Source organism: Taudactylus pleione, unplaced genomic scaffold (assembly GCF_031769625.1).
Source record: "Taudactylus pleione unplaced genomic scaffold, aTauple2 ptg002344l, whole genome shotgun sequence".
Taxonomy (NCBI): Eukaryota; Metazoa; Chordata; class Amphibia; order Anura; family Myobatrachidae; genus Taudactylus; species Taudactylus pleione.
Window position 1 is genome coordinate 127,652 of NW_028286733.1, and position 16,072 is coordinate 143,723.

At 47.0% G+C, this 16,072-nt stretch overlaps 1 protein-coding gene across 1 annotated transcript in view; it reads right to left on the reverse strand.

Moving 5' to 3' along the window:
• Window positions 1–16,072, reverse strand: part of LOC148431379 (cytochrome P450 2C8-like) — a 113,694-nt gene that overhangs the window by 65,808 nt on the left and 31,814 nt on the right. Inside the window, exon 3 of the mRNA XM_088466040.1 lies at window positions 7,701–7,863. Coding sequence (XP_088322166.1) covers window positions 7,701–7,863 — 163 coding nt within the window. The remainder of the gene's footprint in view (window positions 1–7,700; window positions 7,864–16,072) is intronic.

Here is a 16,072-nt window from a genome sequence, read left to right on the forward strand (position 1 = left end):
AAAAAAGGGAAATCCTTGCAGGAACAGTCTACTTATGTCATGCTAAACTATCTTGGTTTTGGATTTAAAAAATGAGCCACAACGTATATTTGTCTTAATAAATTTATTTTGAAAAGTTAACAAAAAGAAAAAAACTACTGGGGAAGGAGGCCAGACAGCCGGTCGAGGGCCACAAGAATGCCAATTACATGTTGGCGCATCTGGCCAATACAATCCGCCACCTCTTGCCGACGCCTCTGTTCCTCTGTGGGTGAGAAAAGTGTGTGGGTTAATACAACAATAGGGAATCCACATTAAAAAAACAAAAACACAACGAAATCACTCCTAAACCTAAAAAAAAAAAAAAAAAGGGGGTGCTGCCAAAAATACAAGGCCTAGGTACAAATTCCCACAGGTATGATATGTGTATGCTTAAATCACCAGGAAGAGGTAAAGGCAAACCTTCACAATCACCAAAAGTCAAGCCACAAAAACACGAAGAAAGGCACGACACATGATTACATACAAACAGTTTGTGCTTTTAAAAAAAACAAAAAAAAAACATACCGGGAGCCAAAACGGGAGCTCCGGAAATGCCTCCATGATCCTCCTCGGAGGATCCGTCATTCCCCAAAGAATGGGGAGGAGTTATGATGGACTCCGGGGAGGGGGTAATTGGAAGAGGGGTGGGTGGAGGAGAGGGGGAAGTGGGACGGAGGGGAAGGAGGCCCGACATTTCCGGGAGAGGGTCTGGGAAGGATGGGGAGGAGTGGGGAATAGGGGAAAGATTTGGGGTGGAGTGTTGGCTGGGGGTTGGGGATAGTGGCCGGGAACGCCGTCTGGACGGACGGTGACGGCGGAGTCTTGGCTGTCCCCCTAAAATATGTCAAAGAAATTGCGGTTAGTTTATGGACAAATCCGGGGACCAAAACTAAAAAAAAAAAACAACCCAAAAAATAAGCCAAATAGGAGTAGAATGAATAAATCAGAAATAGAGGGAAAACATGCACACGCAGATATGAGTACAAATAATAAATAGGACAGACAGGAAAACATGCACACGCAGATATGAGTACAAATAATAAATAGGACAGACAGGAAAACATGCACACGCAGATATGAGTACAAATAATAAATAGGACAGACAGGAAAACATGCACACGCAGATATGAGTACAAATAATAAATAGGACAGACAGGAAAACATGCACACGCAGATATGAGTACAAATAATAAATAGGACAGACAGGAAAACATGCACACGCAGATATGAGTACAAATAATAAATAGGACAGACAGGAAAACATGCACATGCAGTTTGCCCCACAAACACAAACATTAAAACCACAATACATAACACTTACTTTCCTCGATCTGCATGCGAAAGCATGCCAGCAAGCGGGGCATTCGCCGTTGCAGGTCGGACCACCTGCGCTCCAGCTGCCCGATGTTGCGGCGTGAGCCGAAGGACCGCAGGCGGGACCGTGCCTCCGCATACGCGGAGCGCTTCTGCCGGTTGGTGATGGGTTGAGGTTGGCTGGTGATCCGGCGATCCATGACCTCCGTAAGCACCAGCAGCTCGCGCCTGGTGAATGCGGAGGCTCTCATGATGGCAATGGTGTTTTTCTTAAAAATCATTTTTGATAAAGTGTGTAAAAATTTACTGATTGGCTAATGTATTTTGGAAATTAACAGGAGCAATTTTATTGGTTAGTGTATGAGTCATGTGTTCGACAGGGCCAGAAATCTCTGGAGAGTTATGATAGGCTTGATGCAGTGACATGCGTAAGCAAATTTAAATAAAGAAATGAACCCCGGGAAATATGCGGGGATCCACAGCAATAGAACAATTGTTTAATTGTGGATCACATGTTTTTTGAACAATAAAAGCGAATGTTTCATCCGTACGTATTCTGCGGGTAAACACAAACACGGACAAGAGTAAAGTTTCTTGCATTGTGTTGAAAAAAAACAAACAATTAAGCTAATTGATACATTGATTGGCATGATACGATTGATGGAGGTAGGCAGAATAAAGGAGCAGGTAATCGACACTTCCTGTTTATACTTGTGCGTGCGTTCCTTTCAAGCCATTTCGGGGATGTACGCTCGCTATTTCGTACGCTCGTTAGTTAGAGGAGGGGTCGTCAGAGTTTAGGGAGGTATTTTAGATGCGAACGAAAATACGAGCGAGCCATTGAATTTAAATATTTTTGTACGTACGCCTAACGTACGTGCGCCCGCTTGCGAGTGGGTCTGAATGAGGGCCTAAGATGTGAATAAGAAGCTGGAGCAGGAATAAGAAGTGAATAAGAAGCTGGAGCAGGAATAAGAAGTGAATAAGAAGATGGAACAAGAAAAAGAAGTGAATCAGAAGCTGGAGCAGAAATAAGAAATTAATAAGAGGTTGGGAACCATTGGTAGTTAATAAGAAACTGAAGCATGTATAAGAAGTGAATCAGAAGCTGGAGCATGAATAAGAAGTGAATCAGAAACTGGAGCAAGAATAAGAAGCTGGAGCAGGAATAATAAGTGAATAAGAAGCTGGAGCAGGAATAAGAAGTGAATATGAAGCTAGAGAAGAAATAAGAAGTATATTAGAAGTTAGAGCATGAATAAAAAGTGAATCAGAAGCTGGAGCAGTACTAAGAAGTGAATTAGAAGCTTGATCAGGAATAAGAAGTACATTAGAAACTGGATCCGGAACAAGAAGTACATTAGAAACAAGAGCATGAATAAGAAGTGAATATAAAGCTGGAGAAGGAATAAGAAGTGAATCAGAAGCTGGAGCAGGAATAATGAGTGACTCAAGAGATGGAGAAGGAATAATAAGTAATATAGATTCTGGAGCTGTAATAAGAAGTGACTCAGATATGGAGCAGTAATAAGAAGTGACTCAAAAACTGGTGCTGGAGTAAGAAGTGAATCAGAAGCTGTAATAGAAATAAGAAGTGAATAAAAATCTGGACCAGAAAGAAGTGACTCAGAAGATGGAAAAAGCTGTGACTAAGAAGATGGAGCAGGGATAAGAGGTGAATAAGAAGTGAAGCAGGAGTAAGAAGTGAATAAAAAGCTGGAGCATGAATAAGAAGTGAATAAGAAGCAAGAGAAGGACTAAGAAGTGAATCAGTAGCTGGAAAGAGAAGTGACTAAGAAGATGGAACAAGAAAACAAAGTGAATCAGAAGCTGGAGCTAGGAAAAGAAGTGAATCAAAATCTAGAGTAGGAATAAGAAGTGAATCAGAAGATGGAGCAGAAATAAGAAGTGAATCAGATGCTGGAGCAGGAACAAGAAGTGAATTAAAAGCTGGAGCAGGAATAATAAGTGAATAAGAAGCTGGAGCAGGAATAAGAAGTGAATTAAAAGCTGGAGCATGAATAAGAAGTGATTCAGAATCTGTAGCAGGAATAAGAAGTGAATCAAAAACTGGAGCAGGAACAAGAAGTGAATTAAAAGCTGGAGCAGGAATAGAAGTGCATAAGAAGCTGGAGCTTGAATTAGTAGTGATTCAGAATCTGGAGCAGGAATAAGAAGTGAATCAAAAGCTGGAGCAGGAACAAGAAGTGAATTAAAAGCTGGAGCAGGAATAAGAAGTGAATCAGAAGCTGGAGCATGAATAAGAAGTGAATAAGAAGCTGGAGCTTGAATTAGAACTGATTCAGAAGCTGCAGCAGGAATAAGAAGTAAATAAGAGACAATCAGGAATAAGAAGCAAATAAGAAGCTGTAGCAGGTAGAAGAATTGAATCATAAGATGGAGCAGGATTAAGAAGTGAATCAGAAGCTGGAGCAGGAATACGAAGTGAATAAGAAGCTGGAGCAGGAATAAGAAGTGAATAAGAAGCTGGAGCAGGAATAAGAAGTGAATAAGAAACTGTACAATGAATAAAAAATGAATAAGAAGCTGGAGCATGAATAAGAAGTGAATCCGAAGCTTGAGCAGGGATAAGAAGAGAATACGAAGCTGAAGCAGGAATAAGAAGTGAATCAGAAGCTGGAGCATGAACAGGAAGCATATCAGAAGCTGGAGGAGGAATGAGAAGTGAATAAGTAGCTGGAGGAAAATTAGGAAGCACATCTAGAAGCTAGAGCATGATTAAGAAGTGAATCAGAAGCTGGAGCAGGAATTAGAAGTAAATATGAAGCTGCAGAAGGAATAAGAAGCTGGAGCATGAATAAGAAGTGAATCAGAAGCTGGAGCATGAATAAGAAGTTTATAAGAACCTGAAGCAGAAATAAGAAGTGAATAAGAATCTGGAGCAGGAATAAGTAGTGAATAAGGAGTTGGACTATGAATAAGAAGCTGGAGCAGGAATAAGAAGTGAATAAGAAGCTGGAGCTGGAATAAGAAGTGAATGAAGAGCTGGAGCAGGAATAAGAAGTGAATAAGAAATGAGCAGGAATAAGAAGTTAATAAGAAACTGGAGCAGGAATAAGTAGTGAATAAGTAGCTGGAGCAGGAATAAGAAGTGAATAAGAAGCTGTAGTAGGAATAAGAAGTGAATTAGAAACTGGAGCAGTAATAAGAAGTGAATAAGAAGCTGGAGCATGAATAAGAAGTGAATAAGAAGCTGGAGCTTGAATTAGAACTGATTCAGAAGCTGCAGCAGGAATAAGAAGTAAATAAGAGACAATCAGGAATAAGAAGTGAATAAGAAACTGTACAATGAATAAAAAATGAATAAGAAGCTGGAGCATGAATAAGAAGTGAATCCGAAGCTTGAGAAGGGATAAGAAGTGAATAAGAAGCTGAAGCAGGAATAAGAAGTGAATCAGAAGCTGGAGCATGAACAGGAAGCATATCAGAAGCTGGAGGAGGAATGAGAAGTGAATAAGTAGCTGAAGGAAAATTAGGAAGCACATCTAGAAGCTAGAGCATGATTAAGAAGTGAATCAGAAGCTGGAGCAGGAATTAGAAGTAAATATGAAGCTGCAGAAGGAATAAGAAGCTGGAGCATGAATAAGAAGTGAATCAGAAGCTGGAGCATGAATAAGAAGTTTATAAGAACCTGAAGCAGAAATAAGAAGTGAATAAGAATCTGGAGCAGGAATAAGTAGTGAATAAGGAGTTGGACTATGAATAAGAAGCTGGAGCAGGAATAAGAAGTGAATAAGAAGCTGGAGCTGGAATAAGAAGTGAATAAAGAGCTGGAGCAGGAATAAGAAGTGAATAAGAAATGAGCAGGAATAAGAAGTTAATAAGAAACTGGATCAGGAATAAGTAGTGAATAAGTAGCTGGAGCTGGAATAAGAAGTGAATAAGAAGCTGTAGTAGGAATAAGAAGTGAATAAGAAACTGGAGCAGGAATAAGAAGTGAATAAGAAGCTGGAGCAGGAATAAGAAGTGAATCAAAATCTGTAGTAGGAATAAGAAGTGAATCAGAAGCTGGAGCAGGAATAAGAAGTGAATAAGAAACTGGAGCAGGATTAAGAAGTGAATAAGAAGCTGGAGCAGGAATAAGAAGTGAATTAAAAGCTGGAGCATGAATATGAAGTGCATAAGAAGCTGGAGCTTGAATTAGTAGTGATTCAGAAGCTGGAGCAGGAATAAGAAGTGAATAAGAAGCTGGAGGAGGAATGAGAAGTGAATAAGTAGCTGGAGGAAAATTAGGAAGCACATTTAGAAGCTAGAGCATGATTAAGAAGTGAATCAGAAGCTGGAGCAGGAATTAGAAGTAAATATGAAGCTGCAGAAGGAATCAGAAGCTGGAGCATGAATAAGAAGTTTATAAGAAGCTGAAGCAGAAATAAGAAGTGAATAAGAAGCTGGAGCAGGAATAAGAGGTGTATAAGAAGATGGAGAAGGATTAAGAAGTGAATAAGAAATGAGCAGGTAGAAGAAGTTAATAAGAAACTGGAGCAGGAATAAGAAGTGAATAAGTAGCTGGAGCAGGTGTAAGAAGTGATTCAGAAGCAGTAGCAGGAATAAGAAGTGATTCAGAAGCTGGAGCAGGAATAAGAAGTGAGTAAGAAGATGGAGCAGGAATAAGAAGTGAATAAGAAACTGGAGCAGGATTAAGAAGTGAATAAGAAGCTGGAGCAGGAATAAGAAGTGAATTAAAAGCTGGAGCATGAATATGAAGTGCATAAGAAGCTGGAGCTTGAATTAGTAGTGATTCAGAAGCTGGAGCAGGAATAAGAAGTGAATAAGAAGCTGGAGGAGGAAAGAGAAGTGAATAAGTAGCTGGAGGAAAATTAGGAAGCACATTTAGAAGCTAGAGCATGATTAAGAAGTGAATCAGAAGCTGGAGCAGGAATTAGAAGTAAATATGAAGCTGCAGAAGGAATCAGAAGCTGGAGCATGAATAAGAAGTTTATAAGAAGCTGAAGCAGAAATAAGAAGTGAATAAGAAGCTGGAGCAGGAATAAGAGGTGTATAAGAAGATGGAGAAGGATTAAGAAGTGAATAAGAAATGAGCAGGTAGAAGAAGTTAATAAGAAACTGGAGCAGGAATAAGAAGTGAATAAGTAGCTGGAGCAGGTGTAAGAAGTGATTCAGAAGCAGTAGCAGGAATAAGAAGTGATTCAGAAGCTGGAGCAGGAATAAGAAGTGAGTAAGAAGATGGAGCAGGAATAAGAAGTGAATAAGAAACTGGAGCAGGATTAAGAAGTGAATAAGAAGCTGGAGCAGGAATAAGAAGTGAATCAGAAGCTGTAGTAGGAATAAGAAGTGAATAAGAAACTGGAGCAGGAATAAGAAGTGAATAAGAAGCTGGAGCAGGAATAAGAAGTGAATCAGAAGCTGTAGTAGGAATAAGAAGTGAATAAGAAGCTGGAGCAGGAATAAGAAGTGAATCAGAAGCTGGAGCAGGAATAAGAATTGAATCAGAAGCTGTAGTAGGAATGAGAAGTGAATAAGAAGCTGGAGCAGGAATAAGAAGTGAATCAGAAGCTGTAGTTGGAATAAGAAGTGAATAAGAAGCTGGAGCAGGAATAAGAAGTGAATCAGAAGCTGGAGCAGGAATAATAATTGAATCAGAAGCTGTAGTAGGAATGAGAAGTGAATAAGAAACTGGACAATGAATAAAAAGTGAATAAGAAGCTGGAACAGGAATAAGTAGTGAATGAGAAGCTGGAGAAGAAATAAGAAGTACATTAGAAGCTAGAGGACGAATAAGAAGTAATTCAGAAGCTGGAGCAGGAATAAGTAGTAAATATGAAGCTTGAGCAGGAATAAGAAGTGAATAAGAAGCTGGAGCAAGAATAAGAAGTGAATCAGAAGCTGGAGCATGAATAAGAAGTGAATCGTTAGCAGGAGCTGGAATTAGAAGTGATTCAGAAGCTGGAGCATGAATAAGAAGTGAATCAGAAGCTGGAGCATGAATAAGAAGTGAATCGTTAGCAGGAGCAGGTATTAGAAGTGATTCAGAAGCTGGAGCAGGAATAAGAAGTGATTCAGAAGCTGGAGCAGGAATAAGAAGTGATTTAGAAGCTGGAGCAGGAATAAGAAGTGAATCGGACACTACAGTAGCTCAATAAGAAACTAACTTCAGCTGTGATCAGTATGTAATACCACTGGTTGATTGGGATGCCGGGCGTTGGGCTCCCGGCGTAGGTAAAATGACTGGCATCGGGATTTTGACGACCTGTCATTTGTACCTTACCAGGATTAGACAGTCGGGAAGCCGGCGGTCGGGATTGCCTCTGTTGGCTTCCCGACTGCTTCCCCTTCAGCCTTGATTTGAGATGTCAGTAAGTTCTAAAGTAACCAGGGAGACTTACTGTATCCTTCTGAGTAGCGATCAATGATTGGTGCGGATGGGCGGCCGCTGAACTTGTCACCATTATTCAACAAAGCGTCTTTCACCACGTCATATCCACAGAGAACCACAACAGGATCCGTCAATTTCCACACAGTGAAAATTGGACCATACTTCTTACGGAGCTGCAGAACACGCAGGAGACATTGTTACAACGTTCAAAATAGTATTTTATCTGCAGATGTCCAGATAAATCTACTAGACAGGTGTCACAGAATATTTATTCTCATAGGTAAACATGAGACAATACTGTACATTTGTCCAAAGCAAGAGGCACCTCTCCCACATCCCGGCACTTCTTAGTGATGTGGGCAGAATGAGGAGAATTATACCGGGGATTGGTTGTCCATGAGAAGGGGACGGAGGCTGATAATGTGACTCTATGAGAATGGCATCATTTGGCCCAGCCCCCTATTTAAATATGTTGGATTTGTGGCATTTTATCACAAGGGGGCGGGGCCTAATGATGTGACTCATCGCCCCTCACCTGTGTGTCCTCTCTGGGCTTCTCCCAGGGAGGAAAATAAGAAAGTTGGGAAGTACTGTATGCCAGAACCATTGTACAATACAGGGGCGTGCTAGCCCTGTTTTGTAGGTGTTCTGAGCTCAAAGTCTGAGTCAGTGGATGCGGACTTCCTGGACCTAGCAGAGGGGTTCTGACAGCATCTGCTTACAATGGTTGTGACTATGGACATCGCACTGAGGGCCTGATTCAGAGCCGCTCCTAAGCAGCCGCTCGTTCGCTCCGAGCGATGTTCGCACATCTGCGCATGCGTATGGGTTTTAGTACGCATGCGCGAACCAGTCATTGTGGTCGGAAATCGTGTGCTCGCAAAATAGCGAATGCCTGCTAATTTGAGTGACAGGATGAGGCGTTTGTGGGTGGTAACAGGGGAAGGTGCTTGAAAACGGGGAGTGGAGATCCGAACGCAGGTGTGCTAAACGGTCAAAACGGGCGTTTTAAGGGTGTGCATAATTAACAAAGCAGCATCATCGACCACGTCACTTGGTTGTCTCTTAGCCTGAACTGTTCGCATGATTGCGGTAGGAAAATCCAACCCCAAGCACTGCGAGCAGTTCAGACGCCTTTCGATGTACTCGATTAATCTAATAAATAGCGAAGATGACGTATGATGCGAACGGCCAGGGGGCGTTTTTTACAAATAAATGTCCGCATGTTTTGTTCGCTCATTCAGAAATAAAGAGGCGTCAACAGACCGCAAAGAGCGAACGGTCAATTTAAATAGCCAGCCCCTTTTTCTGGATGAGCGAGTGCAAATAGCGTCCGGCTCTGAATCAGGCCCTGAGATCGCAGAGGCTTCTATTTCCTACAGATGCCTCCTGTTGTATTTGCATTTTCTTTGTACAATACTGCACAGCTGCTTTCCACCGCTCCCCTGCACTTCCCCTCACTCTGCTGTGCTTCCCTCCACACCCCAGAACTTCCCCCAACTCCCCTGCGCTTCCCACAGCTCCCCGGTACTTCCCCCCATTTCCTTGTGCTTTTCCCCACTCCCCTGCGCTTCCCCCACCTCCCTTGCACTTTCCCCAGCTCCCCGGTACTTCCCCCAATTTCCATACGCTTCCCCCCACTCCCCTGCGCTTCCCCCACCTCCCCTGCGCTTCCCCCACCTCCCCTGAGCTTCCCCCATCTCCCCGGTACTTCCCCCCATTTCCCTGCACTTTCCCCCACTCCCCTGCACTTCCTCCAGCTCCCCTGCACTTCCCCCCTTTTCCCTGTGCTTTCCCCCTGCTTCCCTCTGCTCCCCTGTACTTCCCCATGCTCCCCTGTGCTTCCCCCATGCTCCCCTGCACTTCCACCATGCTCCTTGGCACTTCCCCCATGCTCCCCGGCACTTCCCCATGCTCCCCTGCGCTTCCCCCATGCTCCCCTGCGCTTCCCCCATGCTCCTCGGCACTTCCTCCATGCTCCCCGGCACTTCCCCCATGCTCCCCTGCGCTTCCCCCATGCTCCCCTACGCTTCCCCCATGCTCGCATGTGCTTCCCCCATGCTCCCCTGTGCTTCCCCGGCGCTTCCCCCACGCTCCCCGGCACTTTCCCCACACTCCCCGGCGCTTCCCTTATGCTCCTCTGTGCTTCCCCCATGCTCCCCTGTGCTTCTTCCATGCTCCCCTGTGCTTCCCCGGCGCTTCCCCCACGCTCCCCGGCTCTTTCCCCACACTCCCCGGTGCTTCCCTCATGCTCATCTGCGCTTCCCCCATGCTCCCCTGTGCTTCCCCCATGTTCCTCGGCACTTCCCCCATGCTCCCCGGCGCTTCCCCATGCTCCCCGGAGCTTCCCCCATGCTCCCCGGCACTTCCCCCATGCTCCCCGGCACTTTCACCATGCTCCCCTGTGCTTCCCCCATGCTCTCCAGTGCTTCCCCATGATGCCCGGCGCTTCCCCATGCTCCCCGGCACTTCCCACACACCCCCCGGCACTTCCCACATGCTCCCCGTCACTTCCCCCATGCTCCCCTATGCTTCCCCCATGTTCCTCTGCGCTACCTCCATGCTTTCTGGTGCTTCCCCATGCTCCCTGGCACTTCTCTCATGCTCCCCGGCACTTCCCCCATGCTCCCCTGTGCTTTCCCCACACTCCCCGGCACTTCACCCATGCTCAGTGAGATCCGTGTGTGCTTCTCTGTGTATAAAAAGTCTTAAAGGGTTAATTTAAGAAAAAAATAATGTGAGGTCCCCCCCAAGCAGTAAGTATCCTAACCCTAGCCCTAAACCTAATACTCCCCCTGTCCCCCACAGCCTAAACCCTTCACCCTAGTCAGTGGAATAACCAAGGGAGTTGAGCGGGGCACGTGCCCTGGGCGCTGTGTCAGATCCATTGCTCAGTGCAAGGATGGAGTAGTGAGACCGCAGCGGGCACACACAGTTGGAGGTGGGGAGACATTTTTCATCTTGCCCTGAGCCAAAGACCCTACAGTAGTTACTCCACTGCCCCTAGTGCCTAACCCTAACCCTCCCCCAGTGCCTAACACTAAACCCTAACCCCAATATTTTCCATTTGGATGCTGGCACCAGGATTCTGACTGGTGTTGAGATTCCAGTTCCGGCATTCTAAGTGTTGGCACCCCGACAGCCGGGAATTAAACTACATCCCGTTTTTATTGTTTTTTATCGATTTTAATGGAATCCAAAACCAAATCCAAACCAAAACACTTGAGGGTGGTTTTGCCAAGACCAGTACCAAAACATGATGATGAATTAAAACCAAATCCAAAACAAGGGTGTCCGCGCACATCTCGAAGAAGTAGAAGAAAGAGGGAAGGTAAGAAAGGGGAATAAGAGAATGGATAGGGAAGAACAGGAACAAGGAGTCTGTGTAGGAGGAGGGTGGGGAAAAGGTGATCAGTACAAAACAAACCAAGAAAAGAAAGTGCCAGTAATGAATATTCTAATGCAGCTGCTGACAGGTGGTGCTGGAGGAGAAATGCACTTTTGTCACTAGTGAGCAGCAGCTGGACAGTGCACACGCGCTTCTGGGGAAGTATCTGCCGCATATTAGGGCTACACCAGCGGCCGGGAGGAATCACTGTGACTTCACTTTCAAAGGACGTGTTCATAGAGTTTACAGTAATTACAATATTCTTTTTTTTGCTGAATAAAAAACATATATTTACGATGAGCTATTTTCCTGGCCAGGATGGGACAATACAATATCACAAAGTGAATGAATGGAGAGTGTTCTTCACTTTAACCAACAATTTCTAATTCTTCTGATACATAGGGCCGTATTCAATTAGTTTCACACCCGTGATACTTTTTTGCCTGTCAGACTTTTCACCTACATCACGTATTTGAGCCGCGGAAACTTATCGTGCGCGTCCCCGCGATTTGCCGTATTCAATTCTAAAGCGCAACCCAGCAAATAAAAAACAGGTGAAAAGTGGTGTCGGAATCGGGGAAATCAGCCTGACAACCCCTAAAAGATGCACTAACATTGGGGATCAATGTACATGCCCCCGAATAGCCCCAATAAAGCTATTTGGGGTACTTAAGGTGTGTCCATAACTTCTAATTAGCGTCTTTGCACAAGTGGTGAAGAATAGCATTAAGCAGTTTTTAATGGTGAAAAAAGTAGTTCTGTCAAAATTGGGGTACTTGAAAATGGGTGCAAGCATGGATTAAAGTCGCTAAAGTAAAGTTTTAAAAAACGCACCTGTAACAAGCACCTGCAATCAAAAAAACACCTCCCCCATACTTACAGACCCCCTAAAAGTCTATTTTGCTAGTTTTTAAGTTTGTACCCCCACTTTGCACTCTATCGCCCCCTTTTTCTAAATAATTTTTTGGGGTGTTCCACACATTTATTTACTTTTTTTTATGCAATTATCCATTGGGGGGCTGTCCAAAGGGTGTGTGAGCAGGGTCACCGGTGCAGGGCCTGACCCATGCCGGAATCCAGTGTTCACTGGACTGGCAATCGATGGCATTTCAGGCGGCGCTGTGGGGCTGCGAGAGACAGGGCTGGACAAGCTTGTATCTGAATAGATTCAAGCGCATCCAATCAAAGACGTTGATTTTGAAATTGGCGCCGTTTGCGAGCCAGTAATGGCTCGCAGGTGGACAGCCAATCTGGATCTGTCACGGCGTGCCAATCACTGCTCACCACATCATGGCTTCACCCCCTCGCGGCTCCGTATATTAGGTGCTGCTGAGCGGAGCCAGTCAGTCCGTCGGCAGGGATCGAATGAAGAGGATCGCCTGCAGAGGAGAAGAGTTCCAGAGGCGCTATAAGATGACGGCAGACTCCGCGATCAACATCCGAATCCAGAGTGTTGAGGACGGCGGCTGTCAGCGGAGGGCGGAGCTGTAGCTGAGGACCAGAGAGATCTGCAGTGGTGGGAAGAAAAAGAGCTTCACAATGTTCCCCACTGCAGACTCTCTCAGCGCAATGGGTAGGCGGCCTTGGGCCACCTTCACTTTTGTCTAACTCCTCCCTAGGCCACCAGGGTTCGAGCATCAAGCCTGTGGCACAGTCAGGAGCTAGGCCTGGGGACAGATAATTGGGCACTAGGCTCCAGAGGTGGGCATTTTCCTACAGGCCCTGTTAGGAGTGAGTGATTTGGGCATTAGGCCCAGATCACTAGATACTGCCCATAAGTAGGTGGACCTGCATTATAAAGTGATCTGGGCATTAGGCCCAGATCACTAGATACCGCCCATTGGTAGGTGGGCCTGTGTGATAAGGTTATCTGGGCATTAGGCCCAGATCACTAGTTATAGCCTATTGGCAGGTGGGCCTGCACAATAAAGTGATTTGGGCATTCGGCCTAGCTCACTAGACACTAGAAGTAGTCCCAGTTCCCAAGCCACCTGTGCCAGATGCAGCTCAACCACAGTCCCTGTCAGAGGTAAGCAGCAGACAGTCCCAAACCACTAAACATGGAACAGAGATGATTCACCACCAGGGCAGAAGAGTCGGTAGCAGGTAACTCACAGGGACCCAATTGGAGACAGAACCAGATTTCCACAGGTCCGCACCATAGCTGGAAACAGGGACCAGTTACAGGATCCAGAGACCCTGCTCACTGACAGCTCCAGTAGAGTAGCAGCAGCACCCAGCGGTCCACCAGACTGGGGCCTATTCATCATTACTAAATATTCCCTGGAGGTAAGTAGGTTTAGAGCTGGCATGGAGTTCTACCTAATTACCGGAGGAATCCATCATTCCTCCTCTCCATCGTTCCTCCTCCTCCATTGTTCCTCCTCCTCCTCCCTCGTTCCTCCTCCTCCCTGTCATTCCTCCTCCCCATAACTATCTATTCACAAAAGCTGTAATTTTTGTGAAAAATAGATACTTTTCCTTACCTGCTCCTATCTTACAGCAGCTGTAGTCAGTTCTGCGCATGCGCCGCTTCTATTCAGTGGAACAACGCAAGCGCAGCACTGATTGCAGCTGCGCTAATTGAAAATAATATATTTTTTATTTTTTTCAATATACTAATCTATGTTCTGCCCACCGCTGCATGCTGCTGTTGACGGGAAGCGTCTCCCCACCCTGGTGGCACTTATAAGTAAGCTTAACAATTGAAGAAGCACTTATAAGTGCCACCGGGGAATGGAGGGGAGACGCTTCCCATCAGCAGTAACATGCACCGGCAGGGAGAAAGTGCCACCGGAGCCCAAGGGACCTGTGGGGAGAATGTGTCACTGGAGCACAATAGATCTGTTGGGAGAATGACACTGGAGCATGAAGGACCAGCAGGGAGAATGACACTGGAGCATGAGGGACCTGTGGGGAGAATGTGCCGCTGGAGCACAAGGGACCTGTGGGGAAAATGTGATACCAGAGCACAAGGGACCTGCGGGGAGAATGATGCTGAAGCACAAGGGACCTGCGGGGAGAATGTTTCACTGGAGCACAAGGGACCTGCGGGGAGAATGTGTCACTGGAGCATAAGGGACCTGCGGGGAGAATGTGTCACTGGAGCACAATAGACCTGTTGGGAGAATGTGTCACTGGAGCACAAGGAACCTGCGGGGAGAATGATGCTGGAGCACAAGGGACCTGCGGGGAAAATGTGTCACTGGAGCACAAGGGACCTGCAGGGAGAATGATGCCGGAGCACAAGGGACCTGCGGGGAGAATGTGTCACTGGAGCACAAGGGACCTGCGGGGAGAATGTGATACCAGAGCACAAGGGACCTGCGGGGAGAATGTGATACCAGAGCACAAGGGACCTGCGGGGAGAATGTGATACCAGAGCACAAGGGACCTGCGGGGAGAATGATGCCGGAGCACAAGGGACCTGCAGGGAGAATGTGTCACTGGAGCACAAGGGACCTGCGGGGAGAATGTTTCACTGGAGCACAAGGGACCTGCGGGGAGAATGTGTCACTGGAGCACAAGGGACCTGCGGGGAGAATGTGATACCAGAGCACAAGGGACCTGCGGGGAGAATGATGCCGGAGCACAAGGGACCTGCAGGGAGAATGTGTCACTGGAGCACAAGGGACCTGCGGGGAGAATGTGTCACTGGAGCACAAGGGACCTGTGGGGAGAATGATGCCGGAGCACAAGGGACCAGCGGGGAGAATGATGCCGGAGCACAAGGGATCTGCAGGGAAAATGTGTCACTGGAGCACAAGGGACCTGCAGGGAGAATGATGCCGGAGCACAAGGGACCTGCGGGGAGAATGTGTCACTGGAGCACAAGGGACCTGCGGGGAGAATGTGATACCAGAGCACAAGGGACCTGCAGGGAGAATGATGCCGGAGCACAAGGGACCTGCAGGGAGAATGTGTCACTGGAGCACAAGGGACCTGCGGGGAGAACGATACCGGAGCACAAGGGACCTGCGGGGATAATGATGCCGGAGCACAAGGGACCTGCGGGGAGAATGTGTCACTGGAGCACAAGGGACCTGCGGGGAGAATGTGTCACTGGAGCACAAGGGACCTGCAGGGAGAATGTGTCACTGGAGCACAAGGGACCTGCGGGGAGAATGATGCCGGAGCACAAGGGACCTGCACGGAGAATGTGTCACTGGAGCACAAGGGACCTGCGGGGAGAATGTGATACCAGAGCACAAGGGACCTGCGGGGAGAATGATGTCGGAGCACAAGGGTCCTGCGGGGAGAATGATGCTGGAGCACAAGGGACCTGCGGGGAAAATGTGTCACTGGAGCACAAGGGACCTGCAGGGAGAATGTGTCACTGGAGCACAAGGGACCTGCAGGGAGAATGTGTCACTGGAGCACAAGGGACCTGCGGGGAGAATGATGCCGGAGCACAAGGGACCTGCGGGGAAAATGTGTCACTGGAGCACAAGGGACCTGCAGGGAGAATGATGCCGGAGCACAAGGGACCTGCGGGGAGAATGATGCTGGAGCACAAGGGACCTGCGGGGAGAATGTGTCACTGGAACACAAGGGACCTGCGGGGAGAATGTGTCACTGGAGCACAAGGGACCTGCAGGGAGAATGTGTCACTGGAGCACAAGGGACCTGTGGGGAGAATGATGCCGGAGCACAAGGGACCTGCGGGGAAAATGTGTCACTGGAGCACAAGGGACCTGCGGGGAGAATGTGTCACTGGAGCACAAGGGACCTGCGGGGAGAATGATGCCGGAGCACAAGGGTCCTGCGGGGAGAATGATGCTGGAGCACAAGGGACCTGCGGGGAAAATGTGATACCAGAGCACAAGGGACCTGCGGGGAGAATGTTGCTGGAGCACAAGGGACCTGCAGGGAGAATGCCGCTGGAGCACAATTGACCTGTGGGGAGAAAGTGCCGCCGGAGCCAAAGCCAGAGGGACTGGCGGGGAGAAAGGGCCACTGGAGCCGGGAGCACGTAGGACACATCAGAGCTGAGA